The sequence below is a fragment of the Hyla sarda genome, chromosome 2, assembly GCF_029499605.1.
Source record: "Hyla sarda isolate aHylSar1 chromosome 2, aHylSar1.hap1, whole genome shotgun sequence".
Classification (NCBI taxonomy): Eukaryota; Metazoa; Chordata; class Amphibia; order Anura; family Hylidae; genus Hyla; species Hyla sarda.
Genome location: NC_079190.1, coordinates 248,662,208 through 248,683,501, shown reverse-complemented (window position 1 = coordinate 248,683,501; position 21,294 = coordinate 248,662,208). Strand labels below are relative to the sequence as shown.

The following is a 21,294-nucleotide window of genomic DNA, read 5'->3' as shown; positions in this document are numbered from 1 at the left end:
TTTTGGTGGAGGTCCAAATGCTGGGACCCCCACCAATAACCTTGGTTCAAGTGGCTCTCCAGCTATTGTAAAGCTAAAACGCCCATCATGTCTGTAGAATATGTATTTGAAGAGAAAAGTAAAGACCGGCGGGGGGGCGACTAGTGTGTTACCGCAAATAAAGAAGGAATGATGAAGTAGAGGCAGGTGGGCAGAGGTTGCCCGTAGTTAATGGGTACTCACCTGGAGCGAGTGGAAAACTCGTGTATCAACTCACCAAGCGGGGTAACAATGCTCGAGACAGCTGCCGAGCCAAGGGTTCAGGAAAGGGCTTGCCAAACCTTGAGAAAGTACCATGGAATTATACAAAAAAATCCTGTGGTTTCCAATGTGGAAAAGAAGGATCAGACCAGAGAAGTGATGTGGAACAAAGCTGGACCGCTTTATTGAGAATAAAGCAAAGTAAACAGGATAACGCGTTTTGGGAGACAGCGCCCCCTTCTTCAGATCAGTGATAGTGCTATACAGTACATATAGGGTTTAAATAGTTACATTTGGCGCCAAAACAAAAAGGGGAGGGGCCAAACTTCAATGCAGTGAATGAAGCATCACTTGCAGAAAAAACAAATAATCGACATTAGCATGAATAAAGACAAGTAGAATCAAGATGAGAATACAATCCAGGTGGTGACATGCAGGAATGACATGCCAGTGTAGTACAAAAGTGTTGGACAGATTATTGGTAGCCAGGGACCTCCGTGGTGCATCCGGACCGTGGGCGGAAGTAGTTGTCTCTAAGGAAGCGTCGTTAAGGTAGTGGCGGCCGTGTCTGAGAGCAGTGGTGCGTTGTCATAGAGACTTTTGGTTGTTTTAGAACAAAAACAAAGCTTATCTATATGAACCAAAAACTAAATCTGTAAAACCTAGAAATGGTTTATAGGAATATTGAAATGTAGTTATAGGTATAGCAAATGAAAATCAATTCAATGTAGAGTTCTAAGGAAGAGAATTGCCTCTGCCAGATCCTCTTTCATAGAGGCTCTTAAGTCAGACTTTATTATTTTTAGGGCTGAAAATAATTTTTCGACACTGACTTGGGTGGGTGGCATTGCAGTAACTATTTAGTAGGAGTCGGAGTCAGTGCATTGTTTGCCGACTCCGACTCCAGGTACCCCAAATTTCCTCTGACTCAGACTCCACAGCACTGATGACGATACCCATTTTATTTAGCTTTTTATGTTCTTTTTCCTTTTCTGAGCAAAATAATTTTTCCCCCTTTTTTGTGTTAACATTTTCCGACCACCGTAACTTTTTTATTTTTCGTCCGACGCCATAGAGTGCCGGCTTATTTTTGCGGGACAAGCTGTACTTTTTATTGGTATCATTTTTGTGATACATGCTACCTTTTTGATCTTTTGTATTCCGCCATTTGCACCAAAATTGGCAAATTTGGTGCTTTTTTGTTGTTTTTTAGCGGCGTTCATCGAGCGGAATAATTTCACATTATAGCTTTATAGTACACGTCATTACGGATGTGGCAATACCTAGTATGTATATGTTTTTGTTTGGTTTTTGTCTTTTATTATGATTATACAGGGCTTTTATAGGGAAAGGGGCATTTATTTTACACTTTATACTTTTATTGAAGAATTTTTTTTTTTTCACTTTTTACAGGTTCTGCTATGCTGCAATACATTTGTACTGCAGCACAGTATGACCTGATGAGCCTCACTCACTACAACCTATGGCGGGATCTCACAGGCTTCTGTAGCAGGCAGACAGGAGGCCATGATCTGGCCTCCTGTTGCCACAGCAACTAACGGCGACCTGTGATCCCTCCCTCTGTCAACACCATAGATGCCGTTATTAGGATTGATCACGCCATCTATGGGGTTAATGCTACCGGGACCGGCGCGATCGTGGCCCCTGCAGCTGCGGTGGGACCCCGGCTGTGTTTGACAGCCGGGTCCCGCCGCCGATCTCCTGAGCTGCGCACAGCAGAGCAGGAGATCGTCAGGACGTATGCATATCTCCCAGCGCGCCAATGTGTCGGGTGCTGGGACATATTCAGACATCCTATAGCGGGAAGGGGTTAAGGGTGCAGCCTGTTTTTACGAAGTCCAGTTTTTCAAATCTGGCATGTGTCTCTTTAAGTGTTAATAACTTTGACGTGCTTTTAATTAGTGACATGATTCTGAGCTTGTTTTTTTTTGTGACATATTGTTCTTTATATTAGTGGTAAATTTTTGTTGATTCATGCAGCATTATTTGTGGAAAACTCCAAAATATTGTGTTATTATGTTATTTTTATTCTGTGGGTCGGTATGATTATTTCTATACCCAATTTATATAGCTTTTTTATGTTCTCTTTCCCTTTTCAAAACAAAATCCTTTTTTCAGGTAAAAGAGTTGCCCATCACGATAGCAATGCTTACAAAATGCCTTTGCTTTATTGAAGAACAATGTTCACACCAAGGTCATGTTCTGACAGCCATAACTTTTGTTGTCCAACCGCATTGTGTCAGGGCTTATTTTTTGTGGGACAAGCTGTACATTTTATTGGTACCAATTTTGTGATTCATGCTACCTTTTCATCTTTTTTATTCCACGTTTTGCATTTTTTCCTTTTTTTTTAATGGCGTTCACTATGCGGGTAAATACCATTATCGTTTTATTGTACAAGTCATTACAAACATGACAATACCTATTATGTATAGGTTTGGGCATTTTTTTAATTAATCTTTTTGATAATATAGGGTTTAATTAGGAAAGGGGCATTTATTTTAATGAGGTACTCCACTGGAAAAAAAAATTTTTTAAATCAACTGGTGCTAGAAAGTTAAAGAGATTTGTAAATTACTGCTATTAAAAAATCTTAATCCTTCCAGTACTTATCAGCTGCTATATGCTCCACAAGAAGTTCTTTTCTTTTTGAATTTCCTTTCCCTTCTTCCTTTCCTTTCTCTTTCCATTTTAGGAACTGTCCAAAGCAGGATAGGTTTTCTATGGGGATTTGCTCCTACTCTGGGCAGTTCCTAAAATGGACAGAGGTGTCAGTAGAGAGCACTGTGGTCAGGCAGAAAGGAAATTCAAAAAGAAAATAACTTCTTGTGGATCATACAGCAGCTGATAAGTACTGGAAGGATTACGATTTTTAATAGAAGTAATTTACAAATCTGTTTAACTTTCTGGCACCAGTGGATTTAAAAAATAAAATAAAAAATTCAGTGGAGTACCCCTTTAATTTTTTTGCACTTTATCAATTTATTGAAAAGCATTTACTTTTTTTAACCTTTCACTTTTTATAGGTTATACTATGCTGCAGTACATCTGTTCTACAGCACAGTATAACTGTCAGTATACATTTACATGCAGCCTGTGCGATCCAGCCTAGGAGGCCATCGGCTGGCTTCGTACTGCCATGACAATGAGGGATTGCTGTTGGTGAACAACTACAATTCAGTGATTAGGACTGATTATGGCATCTATGGGGTTGATGCTGCCGAGAGCAGCTCGATCCCGGTCTTCGCAGCTGCAGCGGGACCCCGGCTGTGATTGACAGCCGTGTCCCATCGTCAATTTTCTGCAGCAAGTCGCGGTGAGCAGGATATCGCCATGACTTATGCATACGTCCGGGACTTATGCATACGTCTTAGAGGGGAAGGGGTTAAAGGAGTTTTCCAGTCTAAAAAAAACTTATCCCCTATCCACAGATGTACTGCAGCATAGATAGTATAACAGGTAAAAAGTGAAATATATATATATAAAAAAAAAAATTCCATAAATTAAGTGTAAGAAAAATTAAATAAATCTTCCTTTCTTAGTAATGCCCTTTCTAAAAACAAAACAAAAAAAACATATACATAATAAATATAGAAAATTTTGTAATGACTTGTACAATAACGCACTGTGGCGTTTTGAACACGAAAGCTTGGAGATTCTGTGTTTGTGAAGTCATGCCACACCCCCTCCATTCATGTCTAGGGGAGAGGGTGTGACGGCTAGTTCATAGACATCATGCCTCCTCCCATAGACATGAATAGGGGGATGTGTCGTACATTGCGGGTTCCCAGCGGCCGGACCCCTGCGATCAGACATCCTATCTCCTATTCTTTGGATAGGGGATAAGATTTTTAGGGGTGGAGTACCCGTTTATAGGGTTGCTGAAGCGTTAGATGGGTTAAATGAAATGTTATTTAAGCTATTCTCATACATTATAAGCTCCATTTTAGACACTTTTCTGAAAATATTTATTTGGTCAGTTTTATACAAAATGAACATATTTGTAGGAGAAAGAATAATTGGATTAGATCTGAAGTAGCACAGAGTAATACCTTCTACAACTAACCCCCTTGTGTTAAACTAGACTAGTCCTTGGCCAGAATGAGCAGCTTGAAGTAAAGTATGGAAAACTATGACGCTACTTAATTTCCAGTATGTAACCTGGCAAAGATTTTGTCATAATTAGGTTAGACGCAATATGAGATACATGCTTGCCATGTGTCACCTAAGGAGCTCTTTATTACTCCAGAGTATCAATGCCTCTTAAAAACTGCACTGTAATTAGTGACAATTGAAGTTCGCAATTAAATTACTTTCATTTTCAATTCCTTTGCTTTGCAAATTCCATCATTAACCAACATTGTATGACTCTTCCAAGGTGAAAGAAATCACACGGGATATTAAGCAGTTGGATCATGCCAAGCGCCATTTGACCACATCAATTACAACATTGAACCATCTACACATGCTTGCTGGAGGAGTTGAATCACTGGAGTAAGCTTGTTAGCTGTTCTGACCGCATTGATATTTTTTGTGACCAGTTTGTTCAATCTAAGTTACATGTTCTGTCTTCTCTTGTGTACGTGTGTGTGTGTATGTATGTGCATGTCTAAGATTTGCTTACCGAAATCTTCATTTTCATGGAGTCCGTAGGCAGCACAAACAAATGGGTTATTGGGGCCCTTTAACCCAGACATAAGCTTGCATCTAGCAATACAATAACAATAATTAGAATAATGGCTTTCACCTGGAAGTCCCCTATGAAGTCCAGGAAGGAGACACACTCGTATTTGTATGCAGCAAGTAATTTTATTGGGAGGGATATATTTGTGCTGCCTACGAACTCCAGGAAATCAAGATTTCGGTTCCTGGTCCTCCTTCGGCAGCACAAACGAATGGGACATTCAGAGCAATGAAAATTAAAAGGAGGGATTTTTAGGACACCGATGCACCCTTTAGAATGCCCTCACTAAAGGCTGATCCCTTATATATCCAAACGGTAATGTTTTGCAAAAGTGGAAGCTGACGACCACGTTGCGGCTGTACAGATTTTCCAATGGAACATGGCATCTCTCTGCCCATGAAGCAGCTCTTGATCTTGTGGAGTGGGCTCGAATGGATAGAGGAGATTCCAAACCTTCTGATTTGTAACACAGACAAATGACTTCTTTGATCCATCTTGCCAGAGATGATTTACTGGCTTTTTTACCAGCATTAACTCCATGATGTTGTACAAACAAGGCTTCCGTTTGTCTGGGAGCTAAGGTTTTATCTAGATAGGCAGAGATTGCTCGACCAACATTCAGAAGATAGAGATGATCATCTTCTTCTGCTGACACCACAGGAAGGACAATTTCTTGATTGATGTTGGCTGTAGTCACCTCCTTTGGTAGAAAACCAGGCATAATGTGAAGAATTATGGCATTCAGAAGAAAATGTAAGTATGGTTCTTCAAAAGACAAGGCTTGTAGTTCACTGATATGCCTTGCTGAGGTTATAGCAACCAAAAAAAGAGTCTTCAATGTGACCAGCTTGAGACTGGCTGACTGGATATGAGAAAGATGTTTCAGAACAATCGAGAGATCCCAGGAGGGAACAGGATTGTGAAACCGAGGTTTGATTCTGTACAACGCCCTAAAAAATCTTTAAATCAATGGAACTTTGGAAAATATTCCTTCCAGATGTGTATTGATGGCGGTAAGATGAACCTTGAAGGTGTTAGGCTTCAGCCCTTTTTGCAGGCCTTCCTGTAAAATTGCAGTAATTCAGGAACTTCTTGACTTGATATCCTTTAGATGAACATCAGGAAGAGGTAGATGTTCCACACTCTGTTGTAGACTTTAAATCTAGAGGGTTTTCTTGAGGCAAGAAGCGTAGTGATGACTTCATCTGAAAACCCTCTGGTCTTTAGAGATTGGCATTCATGCTCAATGCTATTAGCTGGAGTAGAAGAAGGTGGGGGTGCTGAAGGCCAGCTTGTTGCAGAAGATCCCTTCGAAGAGGAAGTTTCCAGTAGTCTCCTTTCGATAATTCTAATGCAAGTGGAAATCACACTCGTCTTGGCCACCATGGGAGAATCAGAATTGCCCAGACTTTTTCTTCCCTGATCTTCCTTAGGACTCTGGAAACCATGGAGATTGGAGGAAAAACGCACACAAACATTTCTTTCCAGACTATGGAGAGACTGTCTAGGGCATATTGGTGATCTGAGTTCTTTGGGGAGCAAAACACTGGCAATTTGGAATTGAGACGAGTGGCCATCACATCTATTGATGGTGTCCCACACTTGGCTGTGATTCGATAAAACACTTCTGAATTAATTTCCCATTCTCCAGGTAATATGGGATTCCTGCTCAGCCAGTCTGCTTTGCAGTTCAACTCCCCTTTTATGTGGATGGCTGAGAGAGAGATGAGGTTGACTTCGGCCCAACGCATCAGATGATCGCATTCCTTCTGGAGACAAAGACTCCTTGTGCCCCCTTGTTTGTTCAGATAGCATGCTGATGTTAAGTTGTCTGACTGAACATGAACTGATTTTTGAAAGACGAGGGCCTGGAAATGCGAGAGAGCCATTCTTATAGCCCTCAACTCCTTCATGTTGGACCACAGACTTGAAGAATAGGAACACCTTTGAAAAGGCGACCGGGATGTAACTTCCAAGATAGGTACTTCTTCACTGCTGGAGTTATCAACATTAGAGAATCGAGATCTTTGGATGTTTTCTTCCTGACTTTCAGGATGCGAGATTTCAAGACTCAGATGTCGGCCTTGGCCCAAGGCACTGCTTCTATAACGGAGGTCAGATGACCGAGGACCCTCATCGCTTGACAAATAGTGCATGGTTGGCATGACTTTAGTTCGTTGATCGCTTCCATGATCTTGACAACCGTGTCTGGTGAAAGATATATCTTCATCTTGGGAGTGTTGCTGACAATACCCAGGTAAGTTATCTGATTTGTAGGGTGAAGAATGGATTTCTTCTGGTTTATTAAAAACCCATGTTCCTGAAGACTTTTCATAGTCAAGTCGAGATGGTGAAGAAGAACTTGTCTGGATGGAGCTCGCAGAAGCCAATCATCTAGATATGGCGTTATAAAAGTTCCCTGAGACCTGAGATGTGCTGTGTGGACAACTGCAATCTTGGTTAAGAGGAGACAATGTTATCCCGAAGGGGAGACAAGTAAATAGTGCATCACTTTCTGATGAAGAAGAACTGCAACTCTCAGGTATTTCTTGTGGGACTGAAGAATTGGCACGTGTAAGTAGGCATCTTGTAGATCGATTTTGGCAAAAAAATAGTTTTTTTGGATACTTAAGACCGCCGTACACATTGATTCCATTTTGAAGTGCTTCTTGCTGAATAACTTGTTGAGGTAGGTCTAGTCGATTCCCCAATCTCCATCCTCCTCCTGCTTTGGCCTCTGGAAATATCGGGGAGTAAACTTCCTTCCCTTATTCCTCTTGTGGCACCAGTTGTAGAGCTTTTTTCATGAGAAACTGGGAAATAAATTGTTTATTACTGAAACGGTCTGGAGGAATTTGTCTTAACTCTAAAGAGTACCCTCGGATACCCAACGATCCGAGGATGTCATGGACCAGATGGATGCAAAATCGCGAAGCCAGACGCCACAGGAGTAGGTGATAGTCTGGGGTCACAAAGTAGATTTGGTGGGAACAGTTTTTTTCTTAATGGCAGAGGCCGGTTCCTGTTTCCCTTTGTAGTAATGTCTTCCTGAGGGATGAAAATTAGACTGCCTTCGGGGAGAAATTCTGAATTGCTTTGTGAAGGATCTGGCGGGTTTCTTTTTAGAGACAGGAAACATTTCTCCTTGATCTTCATTTAATGATTTCAGAATGCCCACCAGTTGCAGCCCAAACAGGGATTCCGGATGGAAGGGACGTGAAACAAAATGGCTTTTTGCCTAAACATCACCTGACCACTGCTTTATCAATAGTATTCGTCTTACTGCATTGATTGAAGTCCTACTTCTAGACGTGCATTTTAAGATCTCCCAAGGACTGTCACATAGAAATTCGGCAGCATTCTTCATCACAGAAACGTTTTTCAGAAGCTCACCTCTGGAAACACCTTCACTAATATCTTGGCTTAGTTGTGACAACCAGATTCTTAAAGCTCTAGCAACAGGAACAGAGGCTGTAGCAATCTTAGAGGCCGAGGCAGCTGCAGAATAGGCTCTTTTACTAGCAGCATCTGATTTGCGATCCATGATTTGAGCTCAGACAATAATAATGAATCTTCTGATGGAAAAATAGATTTTTAGGATAATTTAGCAGTGGCCAGATCTACTTTGGGTGCAGCCTCCCAGGATGATGATGCAGCAGGGTCTAGAACATATGTGGACTTTGCCCCTGGTTTAAACCTTTTTTCAGGTTTCTGACAATCTCTTTCAAACCAGTGTTTGATTACAGGATGAGATGGTAAAACTTTATTAGGTATTGGTGGAAACTAATAAAGTTGCTCCCTTCTGGATTTATCAGAACCATTTTTGTCAGACTCCAGGGACCTTTTAATTGCTTTAATAAGTTTAGCAACGTTATCTTTATTAAGCAGGTAAATATCATCATAAGTTTCAAAAACTGCAGAATCTAAAGATTTGTTATCATCTGAACCCTGGTCTGTTTCAGAAGAGGGGTCCTCTGCTATGGGAGAGGAGCATCTGGACCTAGACTTCTTAGCTTCCTGAGTGAAAGAGGATTTTAAGGACAATGAAGGTGTCAACCATCTATTCTTTAAAGGGGTTGTGCGCTGCCTTGACTTTCGGAGCTCCGCTCACACCGTCCAGAAGTTCATTACTCCGATCGCTGTGTACGGGCTTCCGTGTTCGCGGCCGCTGGGCGTGACGTCACGCCCGCCCCCTTGTGACGTCTCGCCCGCCCCCTCGCGACAGCGGTCGCGCCCCCTTTCGTTGAGGGGGCTGGCGAGACATCACGATGGGGCGGGCGAGATGTCACAAGGGCCCGGGCGTGACGTCACGCCCGGCGGCCGTGAACACGGAGGCCCGCACACAGCGTTCGGAGTAATGAACTTCCGGATACTGTGAGCGGAGCTCCGAAAGTCAGGGCAGCGCACAACCCCTTTAAACCAGGAAAGAAAAGAGTCAGAACTCTGATGCTGCACTTGATGAGCACATAAGGGGCATTCCCAGCCATCCTGCAGAGTTTGATTACAGGCATTACACAGCAGGTGCTTCTCCTTCCTCTTTCTCTTTCCTCCTACACTTGCCATCTGCAAAGTAACAAGGAGACTGTCAGAATCTGCACATTGATCCAGTACAGGCGTTCGTTTACCTTAACAGGCCAGGAGATCTGCTGCCCGGCAGAGTGAGAAGTCCAGGACTGAGGTGCACATTATTTATGGCCGAGATCGCATGAGAAGCAGGATTCTCGAGCCTGCACGTAACTCCCCTATTGCCACAGAGAGATCCTCCCATCTCCTGACGTTAAGGCTATGTCAGCAGTGCTGAACGGTTCAATAAACTCCGGCCGGCAGGAAGGATCCTCCCACCAGCTGACGCAAGGACTACGTCAGCAGCGCCGCACACATCGGAGGACCGCAGCGTCCGAGTGAGCGGTACAGACAGAAAAGGTATAGAAAAAACATAATCGGACTCACCTAATATGTATAATGTTCCCCGCTCCTATGAAGATGGTGCAGGAGCAACAGGGGGGAACCTTGGCCGAGGGACCTGGGAAAACTCCCTGATATACTGCCATAATTTGAGTCCTCAGGGACCAGGGAAACCCCAGGGTATAGGAGGAGGCACCAGAATTTCTGTCCATAGAAGAGCTAGAAAGAAATACATGCGTCTCCTCCTTCCTGGGCTTTATAGGGGACTTCCAGGTGGAAGCCATTATTCGAATTATTGTTATTGTATTGCTAGATACAAGCTTCTGTCCGGATTAAAGGGCCCCAATAACCCATTCGTTTGTGCTGCCAAAGGACGACCAGGAAATATAAATATATATATATATATATATATATATATATATATATATATATATAAAATCAAATGTACATACACACTAATCAGCTGTGGCATTAGAACCACTGACAGGTGACATGAATACCATTTCTTTGTAACACAGGTTGCTGAAAAGTTATTGCAGGCAAACTTTTGTGTGTCTCCGCCTCTCCTATAGAGATGAATGGAGGGGGAATAGTTTATCCAGCTGACCTTCTGTGTACAAGACGCGCTCTAACAGAGCAGAGCTGGGGCCCCGTACGGTAGATTGTGTGGGAGGGTGGATTTCGCTTTGGGCACTCTAAGGACATTGTAAAATTTGTGCTAATGACCTCCCTGGGGGCAGAGTTTTTAGTTGGGAGAGCAGGGCCTTTACAATGTTAGGTAGTTTGGTGTTTCAATGTCATGGTTGATTGGCATATCTGTACTGTTAAAGTCAAAAGTTTACATACAACTTAGCCACATTTATGTTCACAATTTCTTACATTTAATCAAAGTACACATTTGAATTGTTAGAATAAAGCCAGAGACAATGATTTATTTCAGATTTTATTTCTTTCATCAAATCTCCAGTTGCTCAGAAGTTTACATACATGTGTTTAGGTTTAGCATTGCTTTTAAATGTCTAATTCGAGTCAGACATTTTTGTAGCCTTCCAGAAACCTCTCTCAAATTGCTGAAATTTTGTCTCTTTCCTTCATACAGAACTGGTGTCAGGTCTGTGGCCAATTTGCTTGCACTTTCTTTTTTTTTTCTACCTATACCTTTTTTTATAGGATCGCGGTCTGGGTTTTGTGATGGCCACCTTTACCGTATGCTTAAAATATATCTGTTTGCGAATGGATGGCGGAAGTTGCCAACTCACGTCAGATGGAGGAATTGATGTCGGTTCATCCTGATAACGCTGTGCGTGTTGAGGCCACTTGGCTCCCATGGGTACAGTTTTGTTCCTCCCAGAGATGCAGATCCCTGTGATTTCCCTCTCATTGGGTTCCCGTATCAATCCTACTCCCTGCATCCGTGCTGCTGTGACACCCGCTGGTTCCTGGCTCCTTTTCTCCCCCCCTCCCCCGTTCCCTCCCCCCCTCCCTCTTTTTTCTTCTTCTCAGTCCCTCTCCTTTTCTTGCCAACCCTTGTCTGTATGTCCCTCTTTTACTGCTCAGAACCTGACTCCTTACCTTTTCCTCCTTCCATGACCCTTTTCTGTTGTCTCTTATTGTTTCCCACACGACACCGTTTACATCTGTTCGCTTTCTTTCTCTTTGGTACTTCCACTGGCGCACCTATTGTTGATTTCAGATTCCTCATTAGGACTCATACCCGACCTATCTAGGTAACCCTGGCCCTTGTGCCTGGGACGTTATATGTTGCTCCTGATTGACTGTTTGTTGCACTACTTATTGTGGAATTTACCACTTGCTGTTCTTTTTTGATATATGACATGTCATGTGATTATGCATTGTTTAGCTGCTGTCCATTGGGCCTACCCTGGCCACCGGACTCCTTTCTCTCTTACAAGTTTGTTTATCCTGTTACTCACTTATTGCTTGTAATGCCTCTTTTACCACTTTCAATAAAACCCTTTTTTGAATTTGACAAAATATATCTGTTTGGAAGACCCATTTGAGCCTAAGCTTTAACTTTTTGGCTAATGTCTTGAGACATTGCTTTCCTTTTTTTATAATTCAATGTATTTTGGGAAGTGCACCAGTTCCTTCCTACAGAAAAGCATCCCCTTACATGGTGCTACAGTCCCCATGTTTCATGGTTGGGATTGTTCTGTTTTTGTGTCCTCAAAACAGGACATTTTTCTCTGTCTCAATGTGCAATTGTAAACTGGCACTTCCTCCTAGCTGAGCGGCCTTTCAGGTCAAATCAATATAGGGTATGTATTACTGATAATACTTTGGTATTTCACAAGGCCACTTGGAGGATAGTCACCCATGACCCTGCTAGAAACAGGAAGCACAGAGAGGTTATAAAGGCCTCTCCCTAACCTGTTCCTAGCAGTTTCACTTGCACAGAGAAAGTACTGTGCTCCTTTTGGTCATGGGTGTGGGTGGCCATGGGATCACTGCTTTGTCTTCCTTCCCTCATGTTGTCAGCTTCACTTTTGTCCCCTTCAGAGGCTCATTCTGAAAACATGGAACAGGTTACAACTTTCTCTGGGGAAGAAAATAGTACTATTCTCCAAGCAAAAGTGTTGTTGTTTTTTTGTTTTTTTAATCAACAATTTATTTTATTTTATGATATGAATTATTGTTGGGCGTGAATATGCGCAATGCTAATATTTATTGCGGATATCGCATATTCGCGAATATAGTGCTTTTCGTGCATATTGATCCCTCCCTTCTTTTTGCTCTTTTATCACGCGATATTGTGCATGCAAATTTTATGGTGAATGCGCATGAAAATTTTATGGCGCATTGTTAAAAATAACGCTGCGAATTTGCAAATTTTGCGAATATATGATGAATATTCGTTCATATATTCGCAAAATATCGTGAATTCGAATATGGCCTATGCTGCTCAACACTAATATGAATAACAGTATCGCATACATAAGAATAATGATGCAGTGACCCCCCTACTTACTTATGATGGCCCCGACATATGATCATTTCAACATATGATGGCCTCTCAGAGCCCATCGTATGTTGAAGGCAGCATCGACATATGATGCTGCTGTGTGTCGGGGCCATCATACAAACAGCTATCTGACAGCGCTGACAACTTCAGCAACTGACAGATAGTTGTTTAATGTGCCCGTGTGCCCCGTTCTGCCTCCTGTCACTCACATGCTGTCCTGCTAACTCATACAGGCTTCCACTGTCAGCTCCGTGTAAGCCCCCCCCCCCCCCCCCCCAGTGCAGCTATAGCCATTAGCCAATGAGCTGCTGGCTGCCCTCCCCTTCCTTTCCTATAGAGCTGTAGTCGGCAGGATGGTAATGGAGGACATTCTGTCCCCCCTGAAGGTATTTAAAGAACTGTACAGTACTGTATGCGATGTCACACATCACATACAATACATATACACCCCATACATCAATGTTTCCCTATCAGTGTGCCTCCAGCTGTTGCAAAACTATAACTCCCAGCATGCCCAGACAGTCAATGGCTGTACATGCAGGCTGGGAGTTGTAGTTGTGCAACAGCTGGAGGCACCCTGGTTTGTTAAACACTCCACAACAATCACTGATATATAGATCAATATTAGCTAACTTCAAACTACCAAATCAGGAATAACAATAGCTAAATTTTAAACCTTTAATTACAAAAATTTCTTTTTACAGAATAACGTACACAAATCCCCATAAAAAACAGTACATATCAATTATTTCACAAAGTGCAATAGTAATAGGGACAATCCCCCGTAATACATGCCTCACCCACCCGACGTGTTTCCCCGTAATTCAATGAAAGAACATACGGTTCATCAGGGGTATACAAGCAATTAAAGTAGTCACTTTAGGACAAAAATACACATACACATAATGGGTACATATAGAACATATACATAGTAATGCACAGAAAGAGCTCGGCTCTTCTTATTGTCGATGAAAACTGCTGTGATGTGTTTTCAGACCTAAAAAAGGAAACAAAGAAACAAACAGCAAAAAGCAAGCAACAAACAAAGCACATAAATATAGCTACAGACAAAGCACATAGCAAATATACATGACATACAAAGCATAGGGGCAGAGGAAATATAGATCAAAGAATTCAGATAATACCGTATGTATAATAGACAATAAAAAAATAAAAAATGTGAACCCATAATCACAACATCCCATATACAAACTCTAGATACCTTCATTATTGTTCCAAAATAATGTCCCTTTAGATAGCCGTCCTCATAGATGTATGGAGGGTAAACTCAAAACAATATGTTCTCCAGAGATGTCGCTGTTGTAGTATGATTATACATAGATAAGGGTAGAGCTATCCAACTAAGAGCCAAAACTAGGGAGCAGGACTATCACTGTAAAGTAATGATAAAGATACCATATAATACCCCACAACCAAATAGCCAGTGAAATGATGTTATAATGGATTGGCACTTACTTAGTTGTACAAAAATGCCCGAGAAGCAAAAGACAATTCAAATACTCTATCACTCCTCTTGGTTAAAGGTTCCACCATCTAAGCCTTATATCCAGAAGTCAAAGATAATCCTCTACACAAGAAAATATATATGTATATATGATATAAGGGACAATAAATATTGTGTCATATGCAGGCAGATAGTGAAACTTACTTAGCATAAACAGATAGCCGCAAACAGTCCCAACCAGCTGCACTCTAGGGACACTCTCCTCCACAACAGGTCCCACTGTTGGTCATCACATAAACGAAAAATCAAAAAAACAAATAAGAAAAACCCCCTCACCCCTCTAACAAAATCACATAGATTACAATCTAAAACAATAAAGCTCACCTTGTCCTAGCGACCACCAATGCACATGACCACCGCTCCTGATGATGAGGGATGTGGTGCTAGTACGGTGGCTAACCATGATATAAATAGTGTCCTCCATTAGGTGCAGATTGGCACCTGCCGAGTCGGACGCCAAATGCGTCACTTCCGGCCATGTATTCCGGGAAGCTAAGCAACCCGGGAGCTTGCGTGTCAGCAAAGCCCTGATCTATCTCTAATTCCGGTTACCACGCATCACATGATGCGTCCCAAGCCTCTTTCTCGCAGATGCTCAAAAAACTAGGAGTAGCATGATTGGTGGGTGCGTCCCCGCACCCACTCAATGCGTTCCACGCCGATGTCCATGCGTTCCACCTCAGCAAAACCGCACCAGATGCAAGGAAGGGGGAAGGAATGTATATCAAAGTCAGGGAGTAGATGTGAATATCACATATACAACTCTGGAGGTGCATAATATCCGGGCCAATAACTTAATTTAGGGGCAAAAACTGACCAGATTAAGAATTACCTACAATAAGTAGTTATAGATAATCAAAAAAATAATAATAATAACCATGATTATTAGTCTGTCCCCCCAGAAACTGATCACATTACAGGGCCTCATGATACCTTGAGGACGACTATCTAAGAGACATATAACATACATATTATCCATATGGTCCCCATAATTTACTGGCCCCTCATTATACATAAGAAAAAATATTATAATATATAATGTTAGCCACCCGTACTCATATACTTCATCCAACCTGTAATACTAATTACATAATTCGATATACGTGGGTCCAATTTTAGGATACACCACGATTGGAACAATGCCTAATCCTTTTAGCTCTTTAGAGTGTATTTATAGGACAACTCACATATTCCGGGTTCCCATATTCTATATGGTAGGTGAATGGACAGGACCAACAAGTAATTAAAGGTTTAAAATTTATCTATTGTTATTCCTGATTTGTTAAACACTCCCCATACAATGGTCATCCCAGAACCAACCATAGAGATATGTATTCAACATACAATGGTTCCGAGGCCCCAGAACCAATTACCATTTTTACATAGACATATGTACTCGACATATGATGGTTTCAACATATGATGGTTCTCCTGGAACCAATTAATATCATATGTTGAGGGACCACTGTACCACATCACAAAAGTGGCAATACAGTCATCCGTTATAGATATAGCCATACATTACAGAATCAATAAAATGTTGAGTACGAACAATATGACATAATGACCCTGATTTACGAAGAGTGGAGTTTTCTCTTGTGGGTTTTAATTCCCTACAATTTTTTTTCATGGTATTTACTAAGGTTTCCCTACATTTAGCACTTTTCCCTACATTTAGCTTTTTTTTTTTGGTCTGGTTTTCCTCAACTCAAATCCACTACATTTTCTGTGGAAACCTTAGTAAATATGTTGAGTTTTTGTGAAAATGTTGGAGACACACACCCTTTTTCGGCAGCCATGCCCACTTTCCATGGTGGCCAGGCCCCCTTTTTTGGTTTTCTCAGTAAAATGGAGAGTTAGTTGGGTTTTTTCAATTCTGGCACACATTCTGGCGCAGACAAAACATGGGTGCACAACCTGACAAAACATGGGTTTACAATAGTAAATTAGGGCCAATGACTAGATCTTGAGCAGTGTTATCAGCATAAACAAGGAGTCCTCCTAGACCTATCTGCGAGTTAGCCCAGCCAGTCTTAAACAGTGGACCACCTAAGGTTGACACTGAAGGGGCTTAAAATCCATTTGTTCAGTAGGGGACAGCTCAAAAGTAGAAAGACAAATGTCCTTGCTCAAGAGGTGAGTTGACAATCTTGTATGCTAGGCCACTAGCAATAACATAAATACAAAGTGCGTACATGGGTGTCAGAACATAAACTGAAAAAAGAACCATGAAACGTACAGACAGACATAGAAAAAGACACTACATGGACCCCACAGTCCCATAGTAAATATCCAAAGGAGAAATTATGGCATAACAGATGTATGTAATACAATGAAATCCTACAGGTATAGTCTCATGGAAGTTTTTAGAGCCCCCAAGGATCCTGCTAGTTCCTCCAATATGAACCATTGTGTATTTGCAAAGGGTCGCATAATAGTCATAATAATGTGTGAGGAATAATTTCCACTTGGTAAAAAATTTCTTGGCCATCTTTTCTTTAGAATGCAAGACTTGTTGGCGATCTGATGTGAATATATGGGGACGGGATATGGGCATGAGATATGAGGATGGAATATGAGGTCGGAATATGAGGAGGGGATTTGGGGTCGGGATATGAGGAGTGGATATGGGGTCAGGATTTAGGGACTGGATGTGAGGACAAATGCTTCCTCCTTTGTTGCTTTTCCTCCCCCATAAGGATAAGGTAGGAAAAACCGGGGAGCGCCGGGTACTCAGCTAGTATATATATAAAACTCAGTGTGTGTGTGTGTGTGTGTATATGTTCCAGCATCACGTCCAAACGGCTAAAGATATTAACATGAAACTTGGCACACATGTTACTAATATGTCAACAACAAACATAGGATAAGTAATTTAACCCTTATTCACCCCCATTTGCCAGGGTTGGGTATTTTGTTTAACCCCTTAAGGACCAAGGACGTACCGGTACGTCCTTAGTCCTGCTCTCCTGATATAACGCGGGGTTACACAGTAACCCCGCGTCATATCACGGCGACCCGGCGTCACTGTGAAGCCGGGGGGACCCGCCTCTAATAGCGCGCAGCGCTGATCGCGGCCCGCGCGCTATTAACCCTTTAGCCGCGCGCTCAGAGCTGAGACGCACGGCTAAAAGCGAAAGTGAAAGTTGCTAGCTCAGTCGGGCTGTTCGGGATAGCCGCGGCTAATTGCGGCATCCCGAACAGCTTACAGGACAGCGGGAGGGCCCTACCTGCCTCCTCGCTGTCCGATCGCCGAATGACCAGTGCCTGAGATCCAGGCATGAGCAGTCATGCGGCAGAATCGTCGATCACTGGTTTCCTATGAGAAACCAGTGATCAATGATGAAGATTAGTGTGTGCAGTGTTATAGGTCCCTATGGGACCTATAACACTGCAAAAAAAAAGTGAAAAAAAAAAAAAAAGTGAATAAAGATCATTTAACTCCTCCCCTATTAAAAGTTTGAATCACTCCCCCCTTTTCCAATAAAAAAAAATCAGTGTAAATAAAAATAAACATATATGGTATCACCGCGTGCGGAAATGTCCGAATTATAAAAATATATCATTAATTAAACCGCTCAGGCAAATTGGAGCGTGCGCGCAAAAAAATTCCTAAGTCCAAAATAGTGCATGTTTGGTCACTTTTTATATGACGATCAATAAGTCCTATCAATGCAAAAATGGTACCCTTAAAAACTTCAGATCACGGCGCAAAAAATGAGCCCTCATACCGCCCCATACACGGAAAAATAAAAAAGTTATAGGGGTCAGAAGATGACAATTTTAAACATATTAATTTTCCTGCATGTAGTTATGATTTTTTCCAGAAGTCCGACAAAATCAAACCTATATAAGTAGGGTATCATTTTAATCGTATGGACCTACAGAATAAAGATAAGGTGTCATTTTTACCGAAAAATGTACTACGTAGAAACAGAAGCCCCCAAAAGTTACAAAACGGCGGGGGTTTTTTTCAATTTTGTCGCACAATGATTTTTTTCTCCTTTTCACCGTAGATTTTTGGGCAATTAGGGCATTACAAAGTAGAATTGGTGGCGCAAAAAATAAGCCATCATATGGATTTTTAGGTGCAAAATTTAAAGATTTATGATTTTTTAAAGGCAAGGAGCAAAAAACGAAAATGCAAAAACGGAAAACCCCCCGGTCCTTAAGGGGTTAAAGTCTCATACAAGCCTATGGGAAATATGTTACTGCATAACTTTCAAACGGCTGAAGATATTTCGATAATACTTGGTCACATGTTACTTAAATGTCCACTTAAAATATAGGATAGTTAATTTAACCCTTAACTACCCCCATTTGTGAGGGTTGGGGTTTTTGTTTAAAGTCCCATGCAAAGCTATGGGAAATGTATGTTCCCACATAACTTCCGTACGGCTGGTGATATTTCAATAATACCTGGTACACATATTACTTATATGTCAAGTAAAAATATATAATAGTTAATTTAACCCTTACCTACACCCTTATATAAAAGATAAAAGTATATGGGATTTCCAGTACCTTACTCCACAAGCTCCGCTCTGCATCTCCTGGTGAATGTGGCAGTCTGGCTTGTAAGCCACACCCCATCTCACAAAGACACGCCCACTGTTTAAGCCCCACCCTTTTTGTTCTAAACCCTTTTTGTCTAGCTTGCAAATCATCCAGTCCCACAAAGCCACGTCCCCTTCTATTTTTTAGCTTACAATATCTTCATCACGAATCAGTCCCACAGAGGACGGGACATGAGGACGGGACATGAGAACGGGACAGGAGGACGGGACAGGAGGTTGAGATATGAGGACGGGAAATGAGGCTGAGATATAAGGATGGGATATGGGGACAGGATATGAGTATGAGGTTGGGATATGATAGCAATATATGAGTATGGGATATGAAGTCAAAAGCTTCTTCCCTTGTTGATTTTCCTCCCCAACAAGGATGAGGAAGGAAAAACCGGACAACTCCAGGTATTCAGCTAGAAAGAAATAAAAACAAGAAAAACATTTTACTCTCTAAATTCAAAGCTCCGCTATAAATTCTCTAAAACAAACCTGCAACTTCTCTCTAGCCTTTGTGTTTCCTCCTCTGTTATTACTAAAGGCTATGGAGAACATTCTGAGGGTTAACCTTCCAGAACATCATCTTAGTAACCTTGGTGTTGAATAAACCCATGTTACCTCTGAAGACCTCTTAACTAAGGGCCCAGTTTTTCATCAGGATTTGGAAAATCTCTACATCTCGCAGTGTGGATGTTAAAAAGTTAATTTTATCTATTAGAGGACTATCTTACATGGTAAATAATATGCTTCTTAAAAGCAAAAAAAAAAAAGATAGCTCCTCGTCCATCATTTTAAAACAATGGAAAAAGTACATGAGCTGAGGTGGGGAAATTCCTCCAGATCCACTACAGCCAGATATTCTCAGAATTCTTTTAGTTCCTTTAAGGGTCTGGACATGGGTTTATCTCTGAAGATTCTGGGGTGTATCTATGATACTCAGATTGCTGATTATCAGTGCATAAAAAAGTTCTGGTGGAAAGAATAAGACCGAGATTCAAAGAATTTGGCTACGCCCTGGGATCATAACTGGGTACTGTCATGTTTAACCAGGGGTTTGTTTGAGCCTTTTTAAGAGGCCTCCTTAAATTTTCTTGGAGAAAGCATTTTATTAGCCATGATAAAGAAAAAGTGTTTCATACTTTGAATATTAGGCATATTTTAATTCAGTACTTAGACTTCATTAGACCATGGAGAAACAATGAAAATGTTTTGGTCCCATTCAAAAGGCCTAATAAAGGGGGGAAAAAAAAGCTTCTAAAAGTACTTATGTGAAGATGAATCTAAACAGACTTTTTTGAAGCATATAAAATTGTTGGTAAAGATAGATAAATGATGTTCGGTTGAATAGTGCTGCCAAAGCTAATGATTGGTAAGTCGCAATTCCTTTTTTGCATAAAAGTAAGTTAATCACTGAAAAAAAGAACTCCATTCTGAACATAGTGGCTGATGGTCCCATTGTGTTTAAGCATGCATATTACTTATGCATTCCCATCAATTCATACCTTCAATTCCCTTCAATTCCTTTGTTAAACTAGGAAAATTATGGAACATCTTATGGTCCTTCTAACCAATAAATGTTATTTCTATGATTCGGTATAGGCACTTTGGGAAGAATACCGGATTCATCAGGATAATGATTGAGAATGTTTGGACATTTCTGTAATACTGTTTGCCATGACGTAACTTTCTGGAATTGTCTGGGCTATTTAAAGACAGTCAACTAGGTGTATGTAAACTTCTGACTCACTTGAATTTGTTGAAAAAATTGGCTTGTGTCATTTACAAAGTAATTATCCTCACCAACTTGCTAAAACAATAGTTTATTCATGTAGAATATGTCGAGGGAGTTTTAATGACTTTAGCCTACATGTATGTAAACTTATAACTGTATAATATGATTTGCTGATTGTAAAACTGTTAGTTAACCATTTATTTGTATAATGCCTTTATATGATTTAAAACAATTTTATTATTTATTTTAGAGCTATGACTAGAAAACGGCAGTATGGTGAGGTTGCCAACCTTCTTCAAGGGGTGGTAAATGTGCTGGAGCATTTTCAAAAGTACATGGGTATACCACAGATTCGACAACTCTCGGAGAGGTACGTTTCTTAACCATGATGTGATAAATCATTGCATGAAGGTTCATTAAACTGACAAATTATTGTTCAAGCTCACTTATTCGTTTGACCAGTGTAAAAGAAATAAAAGATTAAGTATGAATATAATTGTCACTAGGCAACACTGATGCTCCTTCACTCCTCAAGGACGAAGCCCATTTTGACCTTAAATGGGCACTGTCAGATACAAAAACTTTTGATATGTAGGTTTTGCAATTGCATTCATTAGAAAATTTTCAATATTTCATCCT

The 21,294-nt window shown here is 41.1% G+C and overlaps 1 protein-coding gene across 1 annotated transcript in view; it reads left to right on the top strand.

Moving 5' to 3' along the window:
* Positions 1–21,294, top strand: part of VPS53 (VPS53 subunit of GARP complex) — a 197,862-nt gene that overhangs the window by 59,427 nt on the left and 117,141 nt on the right. Inside the window, exons 6-7 of the mRNA XM_056556902.1 lie at positions 4,640–4,755; positions 20,906–21,025. Coding sequence (XP_056412877.1) covers positions 4,640–4,755; positions 20,906–21,025 — 236 coding nt within the window. The remainder of the gene's footprint in view (positions 1–4,639; positions 4,756–20,905; positions 21,026–21,294) is intronic.